The following is a 20,848-nucleotide window of genomic DNA, read 5'->3' as shown; positions in this document are numbered from 1 at the left end:
CTCCATGCTGAACGGGGTATCAAGTTCGTAGTAGGGCCGGCAGTACGTGTCCACAGCAGACCGTGCGTACTCCAGGCTTCCTGGGAGACTGTTCAAGTACCTGGTCTGGATCTCCCCAAATGGGGTGTCCCCCACATAGACCCCCAAATCGCTGTCGAATTGCAGTTGCTGTTCCCGGTTGTAGATGTGCCTCTCCATGTACCTCACCCGCTCGGTGCCGTTGATGAAGTGACACTCAGCCTTGAACATCCTCTGGAACACCCCTGTGTGTGCAGGACACGGGTCAGGGGGTGCCCCGTCCCCCCCCATCATCCCCCAGCCCCCCACAGCAGGGTGGGAGCTCAGGGGGCCACCCCGGATCCCCCTTTCCCACCCCCCTCTGCCCCACGGACGCCCCAGCTCCTGCTCTTGGCTGGGGGGGAATCTCTCCATCAACCCTCTAGGGATGGACAGGGGGGGTTGGGGACCCCCCCAATGTGGATCCAACCCCCCCAGAGCCCCAGGGAACCGCTCCAGGGCTCAAGGGACACCCAGGGACCCCCAGGGCACCCCTCTGCCTGCTCTCCCACACCCCCTTGCCCCCCTCTCCCACCCCTTTCCTTTCACCCCCCAGACACCCCTGCCCTCACTTTGGGGCTCCCACCCCCCTCCCACTCACTCCGCCCCTTCCGACCCCCCTCGCACTCACTTTTGGGGCTCCCACACACTCTTTTCTCCCCTCTTTCCCCCCCTTTCCCACCCGACCCCCCTTCCTGCCCCCCCCTGCTCACCCAACAGCTCCTCGCCCGCAGCCGGGGGGGCTCCCAGCACCACCAGCACCGCCAGCACGGCCCCAGCTCCCCGCACACGCTCCATGCCCAGCGCCGGACAGCTGCTGACAGCCCCAAACCAGCCGGGCGGCGCCGTTTTGGGGGGTTTGGGGCGCGCTGGGCTTGGCTGAGGTGGCTCCCATCCCCAAAAGGCTCCCAAAAAACTCCCTCCCAGTTGCCCCCAGGACTCACCAAAGCCCCTCTCAGCCCTCCCAGCACCCACCAACCTCCTTCTCAGCCTCTCCATTCCCTCCCAGACCCTTTTCCTTACCCCACAAACTCCCTCCCAGTTCCCTCCACGGCCCCCAGAGCCCCTCACCCCCCTCCCAGTGTGCCCCCGGTGCTGGGGGGGCCGGGCCGTACCCCAGTCCTGGCTGAGGGGGTGCTCCAGGCTGACGTGCTCCACCCGGCACCGGGGGGGGATTTCCAGCATCCCCAGCACCTGGTAGGTCCAGTCCCCGTTGCCTCAAGAGAGCGCGGAGGAAAAGACTCCAGGCCAGGGGAGTGGATGAGATGAGATAAAGAGAGCAGGTCCTTTAGTGGAGCCTCAGGCCAGGGGAACACACACGACGGGCACCCCCCAGGCAGTGGCTCTGGGATTTTAGAACAAGGTCCATCCAACCCCAGATCTCTCCACCCCCCACTTCTGCCCCGTTCTGCCCCTGACACACCCCTTTGGGAATTGGCTTTGGGGTCTTTGGGACCCCTTCTTCCTCAGCTTCATCTTCTTCACAGCACCCACAGTCCTTGGAGTTCCTCCAGAGTTCTGGGCTTGAAGGTGGCTGTGTCTGTGTGATGTCTTCTGCTCCAGGCTTTTCTACAATTCTACCTTGAAAAGAAGACTAAACACGCTAACGGGATTTAGAGGGGTTGATATGGGATGGGGTAACAGGGTTGGGGATGTGCAAACATTATGCTACAGGGTAAGGGATAGAATGCAGCTACATTAAAATCTACAATCACTACACCACTACTTCTAAAATCTACCAAAGTTAAAAATTCCAAAAAGCTCTGAGGCATCACACCTCTTTTTTTACAGTTCTATCACAACTTTTTATAAGTCAATCATATTATATTATAGAGCTCCATTTCTATGTTGGTTAGGTACATCTTTTATATACCTTTATATACCTTTTATATACCTTTATATACCTTTTATAAACCTTTTAATGCCTTAATAAAATCCCAGGGATCTTGCTTGGAACTCCCCGGATCCAGGGACTGAGAGGATCTCCCTCAATAACACTTTCAGTGGGCACTGGAATCCTCAGGATCCTGGAACCCCTGGGGCGTCAACAGCTTTGTCCCTCCAAGGGGGTCCCAATTTGTTTCCAATGGTTCAGGAATACAAAATAAACCAAATACCAGTTTCCAAAACCATATCAACTTATAAGTCCAGAAATCACAAGTTAATATCCAAAATACCAGAAAGGATTTCTTCAAGATTCTTTCTTTGCAACCTGAAGTACCCATAATACAAAAGAAACCAAATACCTGTTTCCAAAACCAAATAAACCAAATACCAGTTCCAGAACCAAATGAACCAATGAGTCCAGACTCCCAAATTAAGATCCAAAATCATGGCTGGGCTTCGCGAACGAAGATTTGGAAGGGCTCTGCCCACATTTGCTACAAGCACACTGGTGGCTAAAGAGGCCAATACGAGACAGACACGTCCAGTTGCAAAAGGCAGAGCAGAAAGACTCCTTGGATGGGATCGACAGGACACGGTTCTTTCTGCGTTGTCTTTTCTCCTCGATGGTGATCCTGCTGCGTTCTCAAAGGAAGCAGCAGCGTTAGAGATGGGGTGTCTCCAGACCTCCCGACTGGAGGCCAGAGTAGACCAGTGATGAAGATCAATGTGGCCAAGGCTGAGATGTTGTTTCAGGCAGTCCTTGTATCTCCTCTTCGGGGCTCCTCTCTTGCAGCAGCCGGTGGCAAGTTCACCACAGAGCACGATCTTAGGGAGGAGGTGGTTGGTCCTTCATCCTGGAGACGTGCCCTGCCCAGCCCAGCTGTGTTCTCAGCAACATGGCCTCAATGCTTGTGACTGCTGCCTGTTCTAGAACAGATGGATTGGTCACATCATCTGACCAGGGGATGTTTAGGATTGTACGGAGGCAGCGTTGATGGAAGCGTTCCAGGAGTCGCAGGTGGTGGCTGTAGATGACCCATGATTTGGACCCAAATAAGAGAGTAGACAGCACAATGGCTCTGTAAACACTGATCTTTGTGCTTTTCTTCAAGTGTTTATTTCACCAAACTCTTTTATGGAGTTTTCCAAAAGCTCTCTATGCCTTTGCTAACCTGTTGTCCATCTCTCCGTCAATCTCACCATCCGAGGAGATGAGGCTCCCTAGGTAATTAAACTGCTGGACTGATTTGAGCTCTGATTGGCCAATGGTGATGTGGGGATGATGGAAGACTTCCTGAGGTGCAGGTTGATGGAGAACTTCTGTCTTCTTTAAGCTGACTTCCAGCCCAAAGAGCTCAGCAGCCTCAGCACAGCAGGATGTTAAACGCTGCAGAGCTGCTTCTGTGTGAGCGACGAGGGCGGCGTCATCAGCATAAAGCAGCTCCTGGACAAGATGGTTTAAGGTCTTGGTGTGGGCCTTCAGTCCCCTTAGGTTGAAAAGGCTTCCATTGGTACGATATCGGATGTAGATCCCGTCCTGATCATCGAGGTCTGCCGTGGCCCTTTGGAGCATCCTGCTGAAGAAGATTGTGAATAGGGTTGGAGCAAGAACGCAGCCTTGTTTCACACCATTGGTTATTAGAAAGGGCTCAGAAAGTGCATTGCCATAACTGACTTGGCCGTGCTGATCCTCATGGAGTGAGATAATCATTTTAAGGAACTTGGGGGGACAACCTAAACGTTCCAAAAATCTGCCACAGACCTTTCCTGCTCACAGTATCGAAAGCCTTGGTGAGGTCAACAAAGGTTCCATAGAGACCTTTGTTCTGTTCCCTGCACTTCTCTTGCAGTTGTCTGAGAACAAATCCCATGTCTGTGGGGCTCCTGTTGGCTCTGAAACCACACTGGCTTTCAGGGAGAATTCCTTCTGCCATAGCGGGTATTAGTCTGTTCAAGAGTATTCTTGCCAGGATTTTGCCAGCAATGGGGAGCAGAGTAATACCCCGGTAATTTCAGCAGTTGGATTGTGCTGGTTTAAAGGTAAACCAGCAGGGGAAATGAACTCAACCCAAAAGAGAGATTATAAGTCAGAATAACAATTTAATAAAATAACACAATAAGTACAATTATACAGACAAACAGTTGGTTTTAACCCACAAAACCCAAATGTATAACCCAGCACCCTGGGGCATGAACAGAGTGGTGTTTGTTGGGCCCCCTGGGCCCAAAGTAAAGGGAGAGGGGGAAAAAATCCCTCTTGGTGAGAGTGGTGGTGCAGTCTGGTCAAGAGTGGTGGTTGCAGTTCGGTTGAGAGTGGTGATCTGCAGTCTGGTTGACAGTGGTGGTCACAGTCTGATTGAAAATGGTGGTTGCAGTCTGGTTGAAGAGACATCGCTGACATCACAGGCAGAGCAGTGACATCACAGAGACATCGGTGACATCACAGAGAAAGCAGCGACATCACAAGGACAGCTGTGACAAAACAATGACAGCAGTGACATCACAGGCACAGCAGTGACATCACAGGGACATCAATGACATCACAGAGACACCGGTGACATCACAAAGACAGCAGTGACATCACAGGGACAGGAGTGACATCACAGAGACAGAGGTGACATCACAAAGACAACAGTGACATCACAGACACAGCAGTGACATCACAGGGACAGCGGTGACATCACAGAGACAGTGGTGACATCACAAAGACAGCAGTGACATCACAGGGACAGGAGTGACATCACAGGGACAGCGGTGACATCACAGAGACAGTGGTGACATCACAGGGACATTGGTGACATCACAGAGACAGAGGTGACATCACAGACACAGCGGTGACATCACAAAGACAGCAGTGACATCACAGATACATCAGTGACATCACAGACACAGTAGTGACATCACAGTGACAGCAGTGACATCACAGGGACAATAGTGACATCATAGGGACAGCAGTGACATCACAATAACAGCAGTGCCATCACAATAACAGCAGTGACATCACAGGGACAGCGGTGACATCACAAAGACAATGGTGACATCACAGAGACAGTGGTGACATCACAGGGACTGCAGTGACATCACAGAGACATTGGTGACATCACAGAGACATCAGTGACATCACAGGGACTGCAGTGACATCACAGAGACAGCAGTGACATCACAGGGACAGCAGTGACATCACAGGCACAGCAGTGACTGTTACGACCCGCCCCAGGAAAAAGGCAGGGGGGTAACTCAGGTTTTATCAATAATTCCCTTGGGGTGGATTAAAGTGAAACAACACTAAATAATCGGTGTCTGAAAACATATTGACAAGGTTTATTTTAACAATTTTGTATCAACAGGTATGCCAGCATTTTGGGGGCTGTCATATAACAAGGAGAACCTTTTGGGGGAGGAGAAAAATGCATTGGGGAGAGAAAGACAGGGTAAGAGTAAGGGAGAGCAAGAAAAAAGATGAGAGTGGTAAAAACGTCTATAGTCACCGCCCACGGGATCCAGCCATGTAAAAAGCAATGGTCTGGATCCGCAGGCGGTGGGGGGAGAAGAAGGAAAAATCCCCCCCAAACCCCCAAAGTCACCAGTCAATATCCATATCCTTTGCACCTCCCCCAAGGCGGGGAGTTGTTTTCATAGGGGGGTGTCCCCCTTTTTGGCGCGGAGTTCATGTGGAGGGCGTGGTAAACTCGGCTCTTCCCGCCTTTTGGGGGCTTGACATCTTCTGCACTGGAGGAGGGGGATGGGCCCAGTTGCCCATCAGAAAGTCAACTGAACTGAACTGCAGCTCAGCCAGACCCAACCCAAATATCTATGGCACATATTCTACAGAATCCATCCTTAGGTGTGGTGCATCTGTATTACAAATAACAAGCAATAATAAGGCAAGTGTCCTCCCTAGGGACACACACTTCAGAAGGGAACTTGCACTTGACCCCCCCCTTCAGCTTCGAGCCGCCCGGTGCCACAGAGGGGGACAGAGCTCCTGTGGAACATCCTATTCCACTGACACAGAGCAAGGAATAAACCCAAACTATCCCCTGGGTTTGTTCCTTGGGGGTCTCTGCAGCAGCAAGCACAGCCCCACACTGACTGCTCTGGGCTGTGCAGGCATTTGTGCTTCTGCCTGTCTCACACACACACACAAAAGTCTGGTTAGTGCTGCCCTCAGAAACCTCCCCCCGAAATGCTTTTCTGAGCCTCTGGGCTGGACACAGGCACAGTCTGACCTTCAACCCAAAGGAAACAAATTCCATGGCTTTGGCTGGAGCCCATGGATTTAGAGACACATTCTTTGCTGTCTGCAAGTGCAGTGGCCAAATTCAGTTCCAGTTTGTCTTTGGCCTTTCTAATTTTCCCCCTACATGACCTCACCACATCCTTGTGTTCTCCCAAGTTTCCTGCCCCTCCTTCCAGAGGTGAGACACTCTCTTTTTTCCCCTGAGTTCCAGTCTGAGTTCTCTCTTTAACCAAGCTGTGCTTTTTGCCCCCTGGCTTGTCTTAGGGCACATGGGCACAGCTCCTGGAGCTTGAAGATTTCCTTCTTAAAGCACCTCCAGCCTTCCTGGACTCTTTTGTTCTTCAGGACTGACTCCCAGGGGACTCCATCCATCATTCTCCCAGGAAAACCAAAGCCTGCCTGCCTGGTGTCCAAGGTGTCAGTTCTGCTGCCCCCTCCTTCCTTCCCCCACAATGGAAAACTCCCTCATTTTGTGTCCCTGTGCCCCAGATGGCTCCGACCACCACCTCACCCACCAGTCCCAGAATCATGGAATGCTTTGGGTTGGGAGGGGCCTTAAAGAGCATCTCAGCACCCTCAGAGGAAAGAATTCCTTCCTACTATCTCCTCCAACCCTTCCCTCTATCCGTGTGAAGCCACTGCCCCTTGTCCTGTCACTCCAGGCCCTTGTCCAAAGTCTCTCTCCATCTTTCTTGTTGGCTCCCTTCAGGCACTGGAAGGCCACAATTAGGTCACCCCAAAGCCTTCTCCTCTCCAGCCTGAACAATCCCAGTTTTCTCAGCCCTGAGATATTTCCGAACCTCCCAGAATCAGGGGGTCACTGTGACCCTGCAGGGCCTTATGGCCCCAAAGGGACCCTGTTCCACTGCGGATCCTCACGGAACAAAAGGAACAGCGGGACACTGCGAAACCCTGGGGAATCAGGAGGCCTTTAGGACACTGCAGGGCCTCCTGGAACCAAGGAGCTGTTGGGACACTGTGGAAACTCCTGGAATCAAGGGGCCATTGGGACATTACAAAGCCTCATTGAAACCAAGGAATTCTGAGACTGTGCATCCTCATGGAACCAAGGGGGCACTGGGATATGGGGGGTCATGGGACCAAAGGATTCCTGAGACATTTTGGAACCCCATGGAATCAAGGGGCCATTGTGACATGGGGGGCCTCCTGGAAGCAGAGGAAACCTGAGAATTTTTGTGGGAACAAGTTAAGGCAGCAGCAGCTGCGTTCAGTTAATCAGGATCAACAAGGAGTGTTTTGGCCTTGACTGGTGTTTTCAATCCAGAGTGCTGTTTGCCAAAGTGGAAAATCACTTGGAAGGGTCTGCATGGCAGTCTGTGTTTTTCTCTGGTGGCTGAACACAGCCAGCACATGAGGGAGGGGAATGTGTGGGATCAGGGCACTGCTTTGGGGTGATTTGGGAATTCCAGTGGACTAAAAGACAAACCCCAGGCGCTGTTTCCAAAGGAACCCCAATGAAAGGGGGATGCTGGAAAGATGGGCGGACAGGTCCCAAAATGGAACTCTGTGTGTGCAGCCTCATTTTCTCCTTCAGCCCCATCTCTGGTGTCCCCAAGGTGTGACCTGAGCTCTGGGACACTCTCCCAGCACCTGCCACTTGATGGAGGTGGGAAGTGCCGGCATTCATCCCGTGGGAATGGGACAGTGGAGCCCCCGGCACAGGGATCTGCGGAGCCCTGTCGGAACAACGGGGCAGGGAATTTCCCAGGAACACCGACTTTACTGGAAGATTTTGCAACAGGTCTTGAACACAGCAGGACAGAAGGTTATGGATGAGCAATTTCAATTTGGACACTTGAAAACGCATCTTTTAGACTTGTTGGACGACATCTCTGGGGAGGAGGAGGATGTATTCCCTGCCGTTTGTATCTGCTCTGCTGCTCAGCCTGTTGATGTCCCCGCTGACGGGGCTTTAGGGCCTCTGCTGAGGGCTCTGTCTCCCACCTTGACTCGTGGGAATCTCCCTCCTGTGGGGGGTCTCTCTCCTGCCTTCAATGGTGCTCATTTACCTCCTGTGGGGGTTTTCCACCCCCGTCCTTCCTCACAGCACTTTTGGGAAACGGGGCTGCTTTTGGCTGCGGCCGCGCCGGGGCTGGATGGCTGAAGAATGGACACACAGCCCTGGAACCACTGGATCTCCTGGAGAATTGAAGTGCCTCCAAGGGAAAGTGCACGGCCTGCCTGCCCCTCCTGAGCACCAGCTCCATCTCCTGCTCCTGCCCAGCAGCTTCCAGAAATCCAGGGCTGGGTGTGGATTGAACGCTATGGCAAGGGACAGGATAAAGTTGCTTCATTTCCAGCCTTCGTGTCTCAGTGTTTGTGATCTTGGGAATCCTCACGAACCTGGAACAGTGCCAGATTATCTGTTGTTGTAAGATATGTACGAGGAGATTGTTTTGATGTGTGTTTGAATCTTCCTTGAAAATACAACTGATAGAAAACGATGGGAAATAAAAGAAAAAAGGAAAAAAAGGAAAACAAAGAAAATAAAAAAAAAGGAAGAAAAAAGAGAAAAAGGAGAAAAAAGAGAAAAAAGAAAGAAAAAAAAAAAAAAATGAGAAAGATAAAAACAAAAAAAGAAAAAAAAATGAGAAAAAGAGAATGAAAGAAAAAAGAAAAAAGAAAAAAAGAAAGAAAAAAGAAAAAAAGGAGAAAAAAGGAAAGAAGAAAGAAAAAAGAAAGAGAAAAAAGAAGAAGAAAGAAAACCAAAAAACTGTAAATGTGGTCTTATCACTTGTAGCCTATCCCAGGTGCAAGAAATGAGTGCTCTGGATTAAAACAAAAAAGGGTGAACGTGACACCCCAAGTAAATCATCATCATCATCACAAACCTGTATTTACCCTTAGTTTTTTGAATATGAATCAACAAGTATTGAACAAAACCCCACAAGAAGACACCCAATGACAAGGTCCACTCGAGTGCTCAGTGTGGGGAAGGGCTGTGCTTGTCTTCTGTCTCCCACAGGACCCTGCTGGCTTCCAGCCCCTCTGATGGAACCTTATCCTGAGCAGACCCAGCCCGCAATCTGATCCTGCAGATGCAGAGACTGTCCCTCAGGAATCCCGGGAGCAGGCAGGGAATGCTGAGCACAGCAAGCCCTGCCCACATGTCCCATCGGGAAGACACTGTTCTAGGGGGAATTCACTGGGTCTACCAACTCTTCCTGACTGGTTAATGACTCAGCCATGGTGTGTCCCTGTCACTCAGATGCCTTCTTGGCCACACCTGACGTTGTGATCCGTGTGACTGACAATACCTTTAACACCCCTGTAAGTAATCCTTGTTATTTGAGTTGTGTCACAGCTCAAAACGTGCCTGCCCTCCATTTATCATTAATAATTCCCGTGGGCAGAAGAGCTCCTGCTGCACTGGCCATTCAGTGCAGGCCATGCCTGCAGTGCCAGTGGATGGGCACTGTGGCAGCACCAGGAGCAGGGGTTTCAGAATCTGTCTGGTTTCAATATTCCAAGTCCTCTGGAAGCGCATGGGACAAGCCCCAAGACAAGGAGCTCGGGTCCTGGCCCTCTTGGCCGTGAACTCTGCGTGTCCAAACAGAACAGGGGCAGAGGTGGGACCAAGCGGAGTCACTCTGCACCTGCCCTGAGTTCACGGGAATGCAAAGGGAGGATGGACCTTGGCTGAGTGCTTGGAGAGAGAGAAGGTTGTTTCTCCAAGTGGAAATGCTCTTTAACCAGCCTGCATGACCAGCCTGTGTTTTTCTCTGGTGGTTGAACAGCCAGCACATGAGGGGAGGGGAAGGTGTGGGATCAGGGCACTGCTTTGGGAATTCCGATGGACTGAAAGACAAACACCAGGTGCTGCTCACAAGAGAACAGGAATAAAAGGGGCACCAAAAAGTGTCGGGGGACAAGTCCCAAAATGGAACTCTGGGTGTGCAGCCTCATTTTCTCCTTCAGCACCCACAGGAGAGGGGGCAAAAAGTGGGGGTTGGGACCCCAAAACTATTCGGGGGGGAAATTGGGGATCGAGGGGACAGTGGGAGAGTAGAAGGAACAGGGAGAGGGGTGGAAAAGGGGAATGGTCTGGTGGGTCCGACGGTCCCAAGGGGGTCTTTGGGCACTGGGGGGTTGGGAAAGGGGGGTGGCCCCCCTGAGTTCCCAACTTACTGTGGGATTCTGGGGGCTGCTGGATCCAATCTCAGCCTTGCATTGTGCCAACAGTTGAAGTTTAGAGGAATTACAGAGGTGTGACTGAATCACTTTTGTCCCCTGAGTTTAATGATGACAAATAAGTTCTATTGACAGAAAATGAATTGTTTAGAGTTACAAATCATCAGATAAAAGATCTTCATCTAAATTATTTACTGCACAACATACACACTAAAACTACCAGTAGTACAGGATAAGGGAGGACAGGGCACTACACTAAAGCAATTGTTGAAGCAATTCTACTAAAGGTGACAAACAAGCAATCATTCTTAATTAGAGATGGATGGAACTCCCCCAGAGCAGCGCTCCTGGGGAGATCTCGGCTCTCAACCTCCAGCAGTGACCTTGAGGGGGTCCCCAGCCAAGGCAGGAATCTCCACACACCCCCAAGAAGGGTTCTGTTGGAAGAACCTGCCCCTGGGAAAGGGGACTGGCCCTTTCTGGTAGAAACCCAGGGACTGACAGTCCTTGGACTCCAGGGGTTCCCTCACCATCAGGGGCTTCATTTGGGGTCAAACCAGTCTGGGGTCCAACATCTCCTGCCTTGGCCTGGCCCTCTCTCAGCTCAGCACTGACCCCTTTGCAAATGGGGCATTGTCTTGGGGCCATTGCAGGGGGGATGTCCTGCCCCAGTGTCCCAGTGTTCCTTTAATTCCCAGAGGCCCTGCAGTGTCCCAGTGGCCCCTTGATTCCATGACCTTCTGAAACACCTCAGGGTTCCTTTGGTTCCATGAGGCCCCCCTGTCACAAAGGCCCCTGGATTCCATGAATTCCGCAGTGTCACAAGGTTCCTTTTTTTCCATGGGGCCCTGCAGTGTCCCAATTGTGCCTTGATTCCAGGAGTACCCAAATTCTCCCAGGGTTCCTTTGGTTTCAGGAGGTCCCGCAGTGTCCCAGCGGCCCCTTCATTCCAGGCAGGCCCAGGGAGACGAGGGCAAAGACGGAGCCCCGACCCCCGTCAGCATCTTGGGGGGGCGGGGGGGGCAGGACCCGGGAAACGGCGGCGGCTGCTGGGAAGGGACTGGGACGGACTGGGATGGACTGGGATGGACTGGGATGGACTGGGACAGACTGGGATGGACTGGGGTGGACTGGGATGGACTGGGATGGAATGGGATGCTCTGGGACAGACTGGAATGGATCGGGACACCAGGATACACCGGGACCAGGACTGGGACCCAGCAGGACCCCCCGGGAGCAGGATCTGAGCACACTGGGACCCTCCAGGACCAGAACTGGGGCAACAGGGATCATACTGGGAGCAACTGGGACCACACTGAGGCCTACTGGGAGCAACTGGAGGCCACATAGGATATAGTGGGAGGGCCTTGGAGTCACTGGAATCATACTGGTGGAAACTGGAATGTTACTGGGGCATCTGGGAGTGACTGGGAAGGACTATGAGCATGCTGAGGGCTCTACTGGGATATACTGGGAGTGTCTGCAACCATGGTGGGGGTGACTGGGACCATACTGGGAGTGACTGGGACTACGTGAAGGGGAATTAGGACCAGGCTGGGGGCAACTGGAAGGAACTGTGAGTGACTGGATCTACAATAGAAGCAACTGGGATTGAGTGGGACTGTCAGGAGGGAAGACCGGGATCATACTTGGAGTGACTGGATCTGTGCTAGGGGCAACTGGGAGCAACTGGGACCATACTGGGGTCAACTGGGATCATACTGGGATCACAGTGGGAGAAGCTTGGCCCATGAGGGGAGCAACTGAGACCACACTGAGGGTGACTGGGGTCATACTGGGATCATACCAGGAGTGAGTGGGATCATGCAGGAGGTGATTGGGATCACACTGGGAGCAACTTGGAGTGCACTGGGGATGACTGGAAGTGGCTGTGAGCAACTGGGATCATGCTGGAAGCTTCTGGGGGCAACTGGGAATGAGTGGGACCACATGGAGGAAACTGGGAGCTACTGGGAGAGACCAGGAGTAACTGGGATCATCCTGGGACTGACTGGGCGCTGAATCCGAAAAATCGGTCCGAGAAACTGCTCAGAGACTTTTTTCTCTTTAAGCAGCCAGGTATTTGTTTCTTCAACGTTGGGAGCAAGCCAGCTCGCGCTGGACAAACTTGCTCCAAGGCTTCACACCAAATCAGCATTTTTATACAATCTTCAGCTGGGATTAAATGCATATTCAAGTGATTCCAACATCTCTCTCTGCATATTAAGAATAGGCGGAGTATAGGTGGAGCTCAGGTGGGGCTTGGGGCGGTGCTTCTCTTGGCCCTCAATCCTGAGGGGACTTCCACTCTTCCTCCATGGCTCTGGGGGCTTCAACTCCTCTTCCTCAGCTTGACCTTCCTTCTCTTCCATTGTTCTTGACCCGCTCCCTGAAGCTTGGGAAAAGCCCTGGCTCCCGGCCTATTCCTCCTCTTCCAATGTCTCCCTGATCCTGCTGTCTCTCTAATTTATCCCCTCTAGGCCTAGGACATGTTCCTGTCCTATTCTCTGAAGCTTTGCTCCAGTCAGTAGAACAGAACAAGCACAGATGGTCTTGGATGTTGGGAGCTTGTTAGCAGGCCCAAATTTCTTCGTGAACTCTTTTGGGCCTGGCCTCCTGTTTCACCAGGGACACAGCCCGGGCCCGGGGGTTCCCATTCCCATTCCACGGGTTTGCATTCCTGTTCCAGGTGTCCCCATCCCATTCTAGTTGTTCCCATCCCATTCCAGGTGTCCCCATTCCCATTCCAGGAGTTCCCATTCCCATTCCAGGAATTCCCATTCCCATTCCACGGGTTTGCATTCCTGTTCCACGTGTTCCAATTTCCTTTCCAGGTGTTCCAATTTCCTTTCCAGGTGTTCCATCCCATTCCAGGTGTCTCCATTCCCATTCCTATTGTCCCTCCTCCCATTCCTGGTGTTCCCATCCCACTTCTGTTTTCCCCATTCCCAGTTCTTGGTGTTCCCATTCCCATTCCAGGTGTCTCCATTCCCATTCCTATTGTCCCCATTCCCATTCCAGGTGTTCCCATCCCACCTCTGTTTTCCCTATTCCCATTCCAGGTGTCCCCATTCAAATCCCAGATGTTCCCATTCCCATTCCTGGTGTCCCCAACCTGCTCCCAATGTTCCTATTCCCAATGTTCCCATTCCCAGCCCAGGTGACCCCATTCCCATTCCAGGTGTTCCCATTCCAGGTGTCTCCATTTCAATTCCAGGTGTTCCCATTTCCATTCCTGGTGTCCCCATTCCAATTCCAGGTGTTCCCATTCCAGGTGTCTCCATTCCAATTCCAGGTATTCCCATTCCAGGTGTCTCCATTTCAATTCCAGGTGTTCCCATTTCCATTCCTGGTGTCCCCATTCCAATTCCAGGTTTCTCCATTCCCAGTCCAGGTGTTCCCATTCCAGGTGTCTCCATTCCAATTCCAGGTGTTCCCATTCCAGGTGTCTGCATTTCAATTCCAGGTGTTCCCATTTCCATTCCTGGTGTCCCCATTTCCATTCCTGGTGTCCCCATTTCCATTCCAGGTGTTCCCATTCCAGGTGTCTCCATTCCCATTCCAGGTGTTCCCTCCCCATTCCACGTGTCCCCATTCCCATTCCTTCTGCCCCCATTCCCATTCCAGGTGTCCCCAGTCTGCTCCCAATGTCCCCATTCCCATTCCAGGTCTTCCCATTTCCATTCCTGGTGTTCCCATCCCATTGCTTTTGTCCCAATCCCATTCTTTATGTCTCCATTCCCATTGCAGGCATTCTCATTCCCTTTCCAGGTGTTCCATCCCATTCCAGGTGTCACCGCTGACATTTCCCCTGCTGGTTTACCATTAAACCAGCACACCAGGTCTGTGCCCAACGGGGGTCCCTGTGGATCATCCAACGCGGGTCCTCCCATGGCGGATGGAGTTGGAGCAGCGGCCGAAGCTCTTCCCGCAGTCGGGGCACTCGGGGCTTCCATTACTGGTGGGTCCGTGGGTGGGAGGTCAAGGAAGAGCTCTGCCTGAAGCTCTTCCCACACTCCCCACAGTGGAAGGGCCTCTCCCTGATGTGGAGGCGACGGTGGGTGTAGAGGGTGGAGCTGTCCCACGTTCCCTACACGTGTAGGGCTGTTCCCCAGTGTGGATGTGCTGGTGGCTGAGCAGCTTGGTGCTTGTGCTGAAGCTCTTCCCACATTCCAAGCACTTGTAGGGTCATTCTCTGGTGTGGATGCAACAGTGTTTGCAAAGGCTGGAGCTGTCCCTGAAGCTCTTCCCACACTCCGCACACGTGTAGGGCCTTTCCCCACTGTGGATCATCTGGTGTCGGAGCAGGTGGGAGATCTGCCTGAAGCTCTTCCCACACTCCCCACACGTGTAGGGCCGTTCCCCACTGTGGATGCGTCGATGATTGTGGAGGGTGGAGCTCTTCCTGAAGCTCTTCCCACACTCCGCACACGTGTAGGGCTGTTCCCCACTGTGGATGTGACGGTGGTTGCGGAGGGTGAAGCGGTCACTGAAGCTCTTCCCACACTCCCCACACGTGTAGGGCCTTTCCCCACTGTGGATCATCTGGTGTTGGAGCAGGTTGGAGCTCTGATTGAAGCTCTTTCCACACGCCCCACAAGTGTAGGGCCGTTCCCCAGTGTGGATGTGCTGGTGCCTCTGGAGGTTGGTTCTCTTGCTGAAGCTCTTCCCACAATCCAAACACCTGAAGGGCTTTTCCCTGCTGGGAGGCTGCTCAGGGACCACCAGCTCGCAGCTCCGCCTCAAGCTCCGGCCGCCTTCCCGGCACACGCTGGCTCTTCCCTCTTCACAGGTCCCTGGGCTGGCTTTGCAGCCCCTCCTGCGGGGGCATCTCCGGCCCTTTTCCTCCCCGCTGCCTTCCTGCGCCGGGGAGCCCTTCAAAACGGCCTCTCCCACCAGGCTCTGCCGCCGGGATTTGTCCTCCGCGCTCTCCGGCCTCACCTCGGGGCCTGGGGCAGGAAGCAACAAGAACACGCAGGGGATTTGCCTCCGGCCCACAGGGAAGCCCAAGGACAACCCCCAACTCCAGCCCCGGCAGGACGGCCACAAAAGACAAAAGACCGACCCAAAGGGGCACTGACTTCCTCCTCACCTGCCTGGGGGGCCCGCGGCATCTTCCTCTTCCTCGCAGCCTCCTCCTCCATCCGACCAAGCTTTGGGAAGCATAAATCCTGCTGGGGGGGGGAAAACAAGGTGTGAGCGCGTTGCCTTGGGGGTTCCTCCTGCCCAAGTCCAGCTCTAGGACTCACCGGGCAACTTGTGCCCATAAAAACCCCCAAAACACAAATATTCAGCCCAAAATCCCCTCCCAGAATTCCCCCTCTCTGCTCTCTGGGGTTTGGGGGGTCCCCCCTGTCTGGCCTGATGGCACTTCTGCCTGCACTGGGGGTCCCCCTTCTCCCGGCTGCCGGGGGTCTTGCGGCTCCGGGGGGTTACCACTCTCCGGGGTCCCCTTGAGTGTTGCCAGGGGGGTCCCAGGGCTCACTTCTCCCCACTCTGCCTCCCGGGGCCGGCCGGCCCTCCTCTCTCGCCTCCCACCCTCGCAAACCTCTTGGCGCTCTCGGCTCCCACCCCGCCTCAAGGCCCCCCCTCCTCTCCACACTCCAAGGCCTTCCCCCTCTCCGGGACCCCCGCTTAAGGGGCCCGGCGCTCCCTCTCTGCTCCCCCCCCCTCCAGCATTCCGGGGGTCCCCCAGCTCCGGGATCGCCCCTCTCCGCTCTCCCCACTCCGCGGCTACCGGGGTTCCCCCCCGGCTCTCACGGGGGGCCCCCAAACCGCTCTCGCCCCCCCCGCCATTGCCGAGCCACCGCCAGGACCTTTTGGCTGCTCTTCTTTGTGCTCCCGCTCGGCTCCTCCCTCGGCTGGGCCGCCGCTTTTGGCGGGTTTCCTCCCATGGGATCCGCCCCCTGCGGCCCTTCCCCCCCTGGCCCAGCCCCCTTGGGCCCCCCTTGGGCCCCCCTTGGGCCCCCCTTGCCCAATAAGTCTGATTATACAGACAAGCAATTGGTTTTAATCCACAAAACCCAAATGTAGAACCCAGCACCCTGGGGCATCAACAAAGTGCTGTTCCTTGGCCCCCCCCCAAGTCCAAAGGAAAGGGAGAGGGGAAAAAAACCTCCTGATGGGAGAGCTGTTGCAGTCTGGTCAAAAGTGGGGATTGCAGTCCAGTTGAGGGGGGTGGTCTCAGGCTGGTTGAGAGCGGTGAGCTGCAGTCCTCCTCTGGATCCCACGAGTGGTAAAAAGGTTCCGAAACTCCAGGTTTATATATTCTCCAGTTCAGGCAGGAATGCCCAGTCCTCCCCTCACAGCGGGCAATTCCATAAAAGGATGCTTAGTTCTTCCCTCAGAGCGGGGAATTCCATAAAAGGCTATGAGGGTGCTCAGTCCATAAAAGGGTAGGAGGGTGCTCAGGACATCCCCCCCACCTGGCAGACCTCTCCTGACAACAGTCCCTGGGAAAATGGCATGGAAGGCCATAGAATCCACAGTTTTGGGCTACACCCATCCAGTGAGGAATCGGTCCCAGCTGTTCTAACTAGGACACTGTGTCCGTCATCGCTGCCATCATCATCATCATCGGCCTCGTGGGAGTCGGTGTCTGGAAGCTCCGATCCGGTAACTCCCGGGATGGGGGTCGGGAAGGGGCACGGATCCGCCCGGCAGCATTCCGGGGATCCTGTGCCATGGGTGCTGATCCCGCTTTCTTTCCATAGGGAAGAGGGAGGGGAATGGATACGACCCCGCGCCCACCAGTGAGTCCCAGCAGCGTGTGTGGATCCAGATCCTCTGGGCAGGGATCCCAGGATGGATGCCGGGATTCCAGAGGGGAATGGGGGCCTAATGGCTGGAGTGGGATTGGAAGGGGATTCCAGCTCAGGGCAGGATTCCAGAGTGGGATCAGGTGGAATTGTGGACAGGGATCAGGGTTGGATTCTGGAGTGGGATTGGGGTGGGATGGATGGAGTGGGATTGGGGTGGGATGGACGGAGCAGGATCAGGAGGGATTCCAGAACCGTTCCTACTCTCCCTGGGCTCCACAGCCGGCTCCATCCCCTGGGATGGGAACAGGGACATGGTGACTCCTTTCCCTGCTCTCATCCCGGCAGGAATCACAGCCTGAGCGATCCTGGAGCTGGATCCGCCCCTTCCCTCTCCCTGCGGAAAGGCAGGAGCTGCTGGCAGAGCTCATCCCGCTGCTCCCACCCACCCCGGCCCCCCTGCGGCTCTTCCCGATGGATCAACTTCCTGCTTTTTCCCGTGTGAAACCCAGGACCACAATTATTCCTGAGGTTTTAATTTGGGTGTGAAAATCTCCTGCTTTGGGCAATAAATCCTGGCTCCCTCCTCTGGCATCTGGCAGTTCCTCTGTGGGAACCAGGAATGGGAATGGGGACAGGGATGGGAATGGGGACAGGGATGGGAACCCCAGGAATTGGAATGGGGACAGGGATGGGAACCCCAGGAATGGGAATGGGGACAGGGATGGGAACCCCAGGAATTGGAATGGGGACAGGGATGGGAACCCCAGGAATGGGAATGGGGACAGGGATGGGAACGTGTCTCTCCAGGAGTTGGTTCAATACAAAGGTCGGTCCCTGGTTCGAGGCCATGGGAAGCCCCTTCTTTGGGAATGTCTGGGAACCAGGTGTCAGAGGTTTGAAAAGAGGTGTTGGAATTGTTTCCCAGTGTACCCCCCATTCCCATCTGTGTCTCCCGGGATGGGGTGGGTTGGAGCGGAGCCGCAGGCGCTGGGCAGGGGCAGTGGGGGGAGGGCGGCTCTCGGGGACACCGCGGTGGCCGCGGGGAGGGCGGGGGGTCCTTTGTTCGGGGGCTTTTGGGGTTTGTCCGGGACCGGACAGAGCGGGAGCTGGTTTTGGCCACCTTCTTCTCTTTTCCTGAGAGGAAGTTTTTTCCCCATGGGACACCTCGTGGAGAGCGACCGAGAGAGAGAGAGAGAGAGAGAGAGAGCCCGACCCATCTGGGAGCGAGGTGTTCTGCTTTGGGGACTGCCCCTGGGAAAAGGGACTCCTTCACTGCTGGCTGCGAGCACACGGGGCTGCGAGAGCTTTGAACTGCCGGGACAGTTTCTCCCCCCCACCTGGGGATTTGGGACTTTGTTTTGTTTCTTCTGAAAGTTTTTGGTTGCACCATTTGTTGTTTATTCAGATTTTGTTAATAAAAAGCTGTTTCTTTTCCTTTTCCACACTTCCACCTGAAGTCTCTTAATTTCTAAGTTGTAATCTTGTTTAACTAAGACCCAGTGCAACCAAAAATGCTGGGAAAAGGGGGATTGGGCATCCTCAGCCCCCCATCTCCCTCTTGTTTGGGGCAACTCTGAGCTCCGGGACATCTTTATCCTCTGTTTGAGGTTCCCCTGATCTGTGGGAGCCCTGGCTGGGCATTTTTGGTGGGCCCTGAGCTCCCCCCTCCCCCGCAGCCCACGGACCCCCCCGAACCCCCCAGCCCCGGGGCTGCCGCGGGGGCCCCCAACGGCCCTCAGCCAATCCCAAAGCGCCCACGCCGCCCGCGCCCAATCCCAGCGCGCCGCGCTGATGACTCATCAGTCGCCGGGAAGACGCCTCGAAAAAAGGGCCCCAACTGCGCCCTCAGCCAAGCCCAGCGCGCCCCAAACCCCCCAAAACGGCGCCGCCCGGCTGGTTTGGGGCTGTCAGCAGCTGTCCGGCGCTGGGCATGGAGCGTGTGCGGGGAGCTGGGGCCGTGCTGGCGGTGCTGGTGGTGCTGGGAGCCCCCCCGGCTGCGGGCGAGGAGCTGTCGGGTGAGCAGGGGTGGCGGGCAGGGGGGTGGGGTGGGAAAGGAGGGGAAAGAGGGGAGAAAAGAGTGTGTGGGAGCCCCAAAAGTGAGTGGGAGTGGGGTCAGAAGGCCCAGAGTGAGTGGGAGGGTGGTGGGAGCCCCAAAGTGAGGGTGGGGGGTCTGGGGATTGTGGGGACGTTGGAAAGGGGTGGGAGAGGGGGGCAAGGGGGTGTGGGAGAGCAGGTAGAGGGGTGCCATGGGGGTCCCTGGGTGTCCCTCGAGCCCTGGAGCGGTTCTCTGGGGCTCTGGGGGGGTCGGATCCGCATTGGGGGTCCCCAATCCCCCTGTCCATCCCCGGGGGGCTGATGGGGGGTTCCCCCCAGCCAAGAGCCAGTGCTGGGGCATCCGTGGGGCAGAGGGGGTTGGGAAAGGGGGGTCTGCGGTTTTCCCCTGAGCTCCCAACGTGCTGTGGGGGGCTGGGGGATGATGGGGGGGACGGGCCACCCCTTGACCCGTGTCCTGCACACACAGGGGTGTTCCAGAGGATGGTAAAGTCCGAGTGTCGCTTCATCAACGGCACCGAGCGGGTGAGGTTCTTGGAGAGGTACATGTACAACCGGGAGCAGTTCGTGCATTTTGACAGCGATGTGGGGATCCATGTGGGGGACACCTCGTATGGGGAGAAGTTTGCCAGGAAATGGAACAGTGACCAGGAACGGCTGGAGTTTGCATGGTCTCTGGTGGACACGTGCTGCCGGCACAACTGCAAGGTGTTCACCCCGTCCAGGGTGGAGAGGAAGGTGAGCGTGGGGCAGAGCGGGTCCCCTCGGCCCCTGCCCCAGGAATGACCCTGGAGCCCCTCAAACCCTCCCTGGGAATAACCTCACACCCTTCAGCCCTCTGTGCCCGTCCTGTGGCCTTTTGCCCCCTCCCAGTTCTTCCCAGTCCATTCCAGTCCATCTCAGTCTCTCCCAGTGCCCCCCCGCGTCTCCACCCCTCTGGGGCCACCCAGCTCACGCCCCTCAGTCAATCCCAGAGCGTCTCTCTGATGACGCTCCAGTTGCCAGGCAGACCCAAACCAAAAAAAAGGGAAAACCTTTTGTTCTCGGCCTGCTCATTTGGCTGTTTGCTGGTTCCCGTTTGCCTTCGTTTCCTGCGCCCTGTTCTGCCCCCAGCCCGGACCTGCTCGGACTTCACGGGAGAGGTTTGACCCCCCTCCAAAGGAACCTTTTGGGGAGGAGGTCGCCCTTTCCCTCCTGCGCTCCCGTGTTGGCAGTGGCGTGTGTTCATCGGCCAAAAGGGGGAATTCCTGGCCACAGCCAGCCACAGACAGCGGGAGTTTCGTGGGAAGAGCCCCTTCTTCCCCTTTTCCACTTTTTCCCCTTTTTGTTGTTCTGCCAATACACAGATATCCTTTAATAAAGAGCTGTTATTTTTCCTTTCTCCATACTTCCTCAATTGGAGTCTCTTCATTTCCAATTTACAGTTGCTTACAGGGAGGAGTTTGGTTTTCCTCATAACTCATCCCCCTCAGCAAAACACTTCAGTCTCATTCAACTGAGACACAGGTGCTGCCCCATGCTCCTGCCCTTGCCATTGCACATCCCCACATCCCAGAGCCCCAGCAAGAGCCCTGAGGAATGAGGCAGGCACAGGATCTCCCTTCCCAGGGCTGGGGGTCAGGCCTTGGCCCTTTGCAAGAACAAAACAAAGCCAGATTTATTCAGCATCACAGACCCCGGGACTTTGCTTGTCCCCACC

The 20,848-nt window shown here is 54.9% G+C and overlaps 2 protein-coding genes and 1 long non-coding RNA gene across 3 annotated transcripts; 2 read left to right on the top strand and 1 right to left on the bottom strand.

The window, feature by feature from the left end:
- LOC120322469 (class II histocompatibility antigen, B-L beta chain-like) lies at positions 1–2,190 on the bottom strand (the record flags this gene model as incomplete). The annotated part of the gene is made up of 3 exons (XM_039389396.1): positions 2,175–2,190; positions 1,173–1,274; positions 1–263 (listed from the first exon to the last, which is right to left on the bottom strand). Coding segments are annotated over exons 1-3 (381 nt in total), but the record flags the coding sequence as incomplete, so codon positions are not given.
- A 14,670-nt stretch (positions 2,191–16,860) lies between these two features.
- Positions 16,861–17,672, top strand: LOC113997803. The gene is made up of 3 exons (XR_003544223.2): positions 16,861–16,951; positions 17,050–17,088; positions 17,443–17,672. It is a non-coding gene; the product is annotated as an uncharacterized LOC113997803 (long non-coding RNA).
- Positions 17,673–19,084: 1,412 nt separating this feature from the next.
- LOC120324844 (H-2 class II histocompatibility antigen, I-E beta chain-like) lies at positions 19,085–19,935 on the top strand (the record flags this gene model as incomplete). The annotated part of the gene is made up of 2 exons (XM_039389395.1): positions 19,085–19,112; positions 19,619–19,935. Coding segments are annotated over 2 exons (345 nt in total), but the record flags the coding sequence as incomplete, so codon positions are not given.
- Between the last annotated feature and the right edge of the window lie 913 nt (positions 19,936–20,848).

The sequence above is a fragment of the Pipra filicauda genome, unplaced genomic scaffold, assembly GCF_003945595.2.
Source record: "Pipra filicauda isolate LSUMZ 115617 unplaced genomic scaffold, ASM394559v2 scaffold725_size179387_pilon, whole genome shotgun sequence".
NCBI classification, from domain to species: domain Eukaryota; kingdom Metazoa; phylum Chordata; class Aves; order Passeriformes; family Pipridae; genus Pipra; species Pipra filicauda.
The sequence above is the reverse complement of the archived record's forward strand: the minus strand, read 5'-3'. Positions and strand labels throughout refer to the sequence as shown.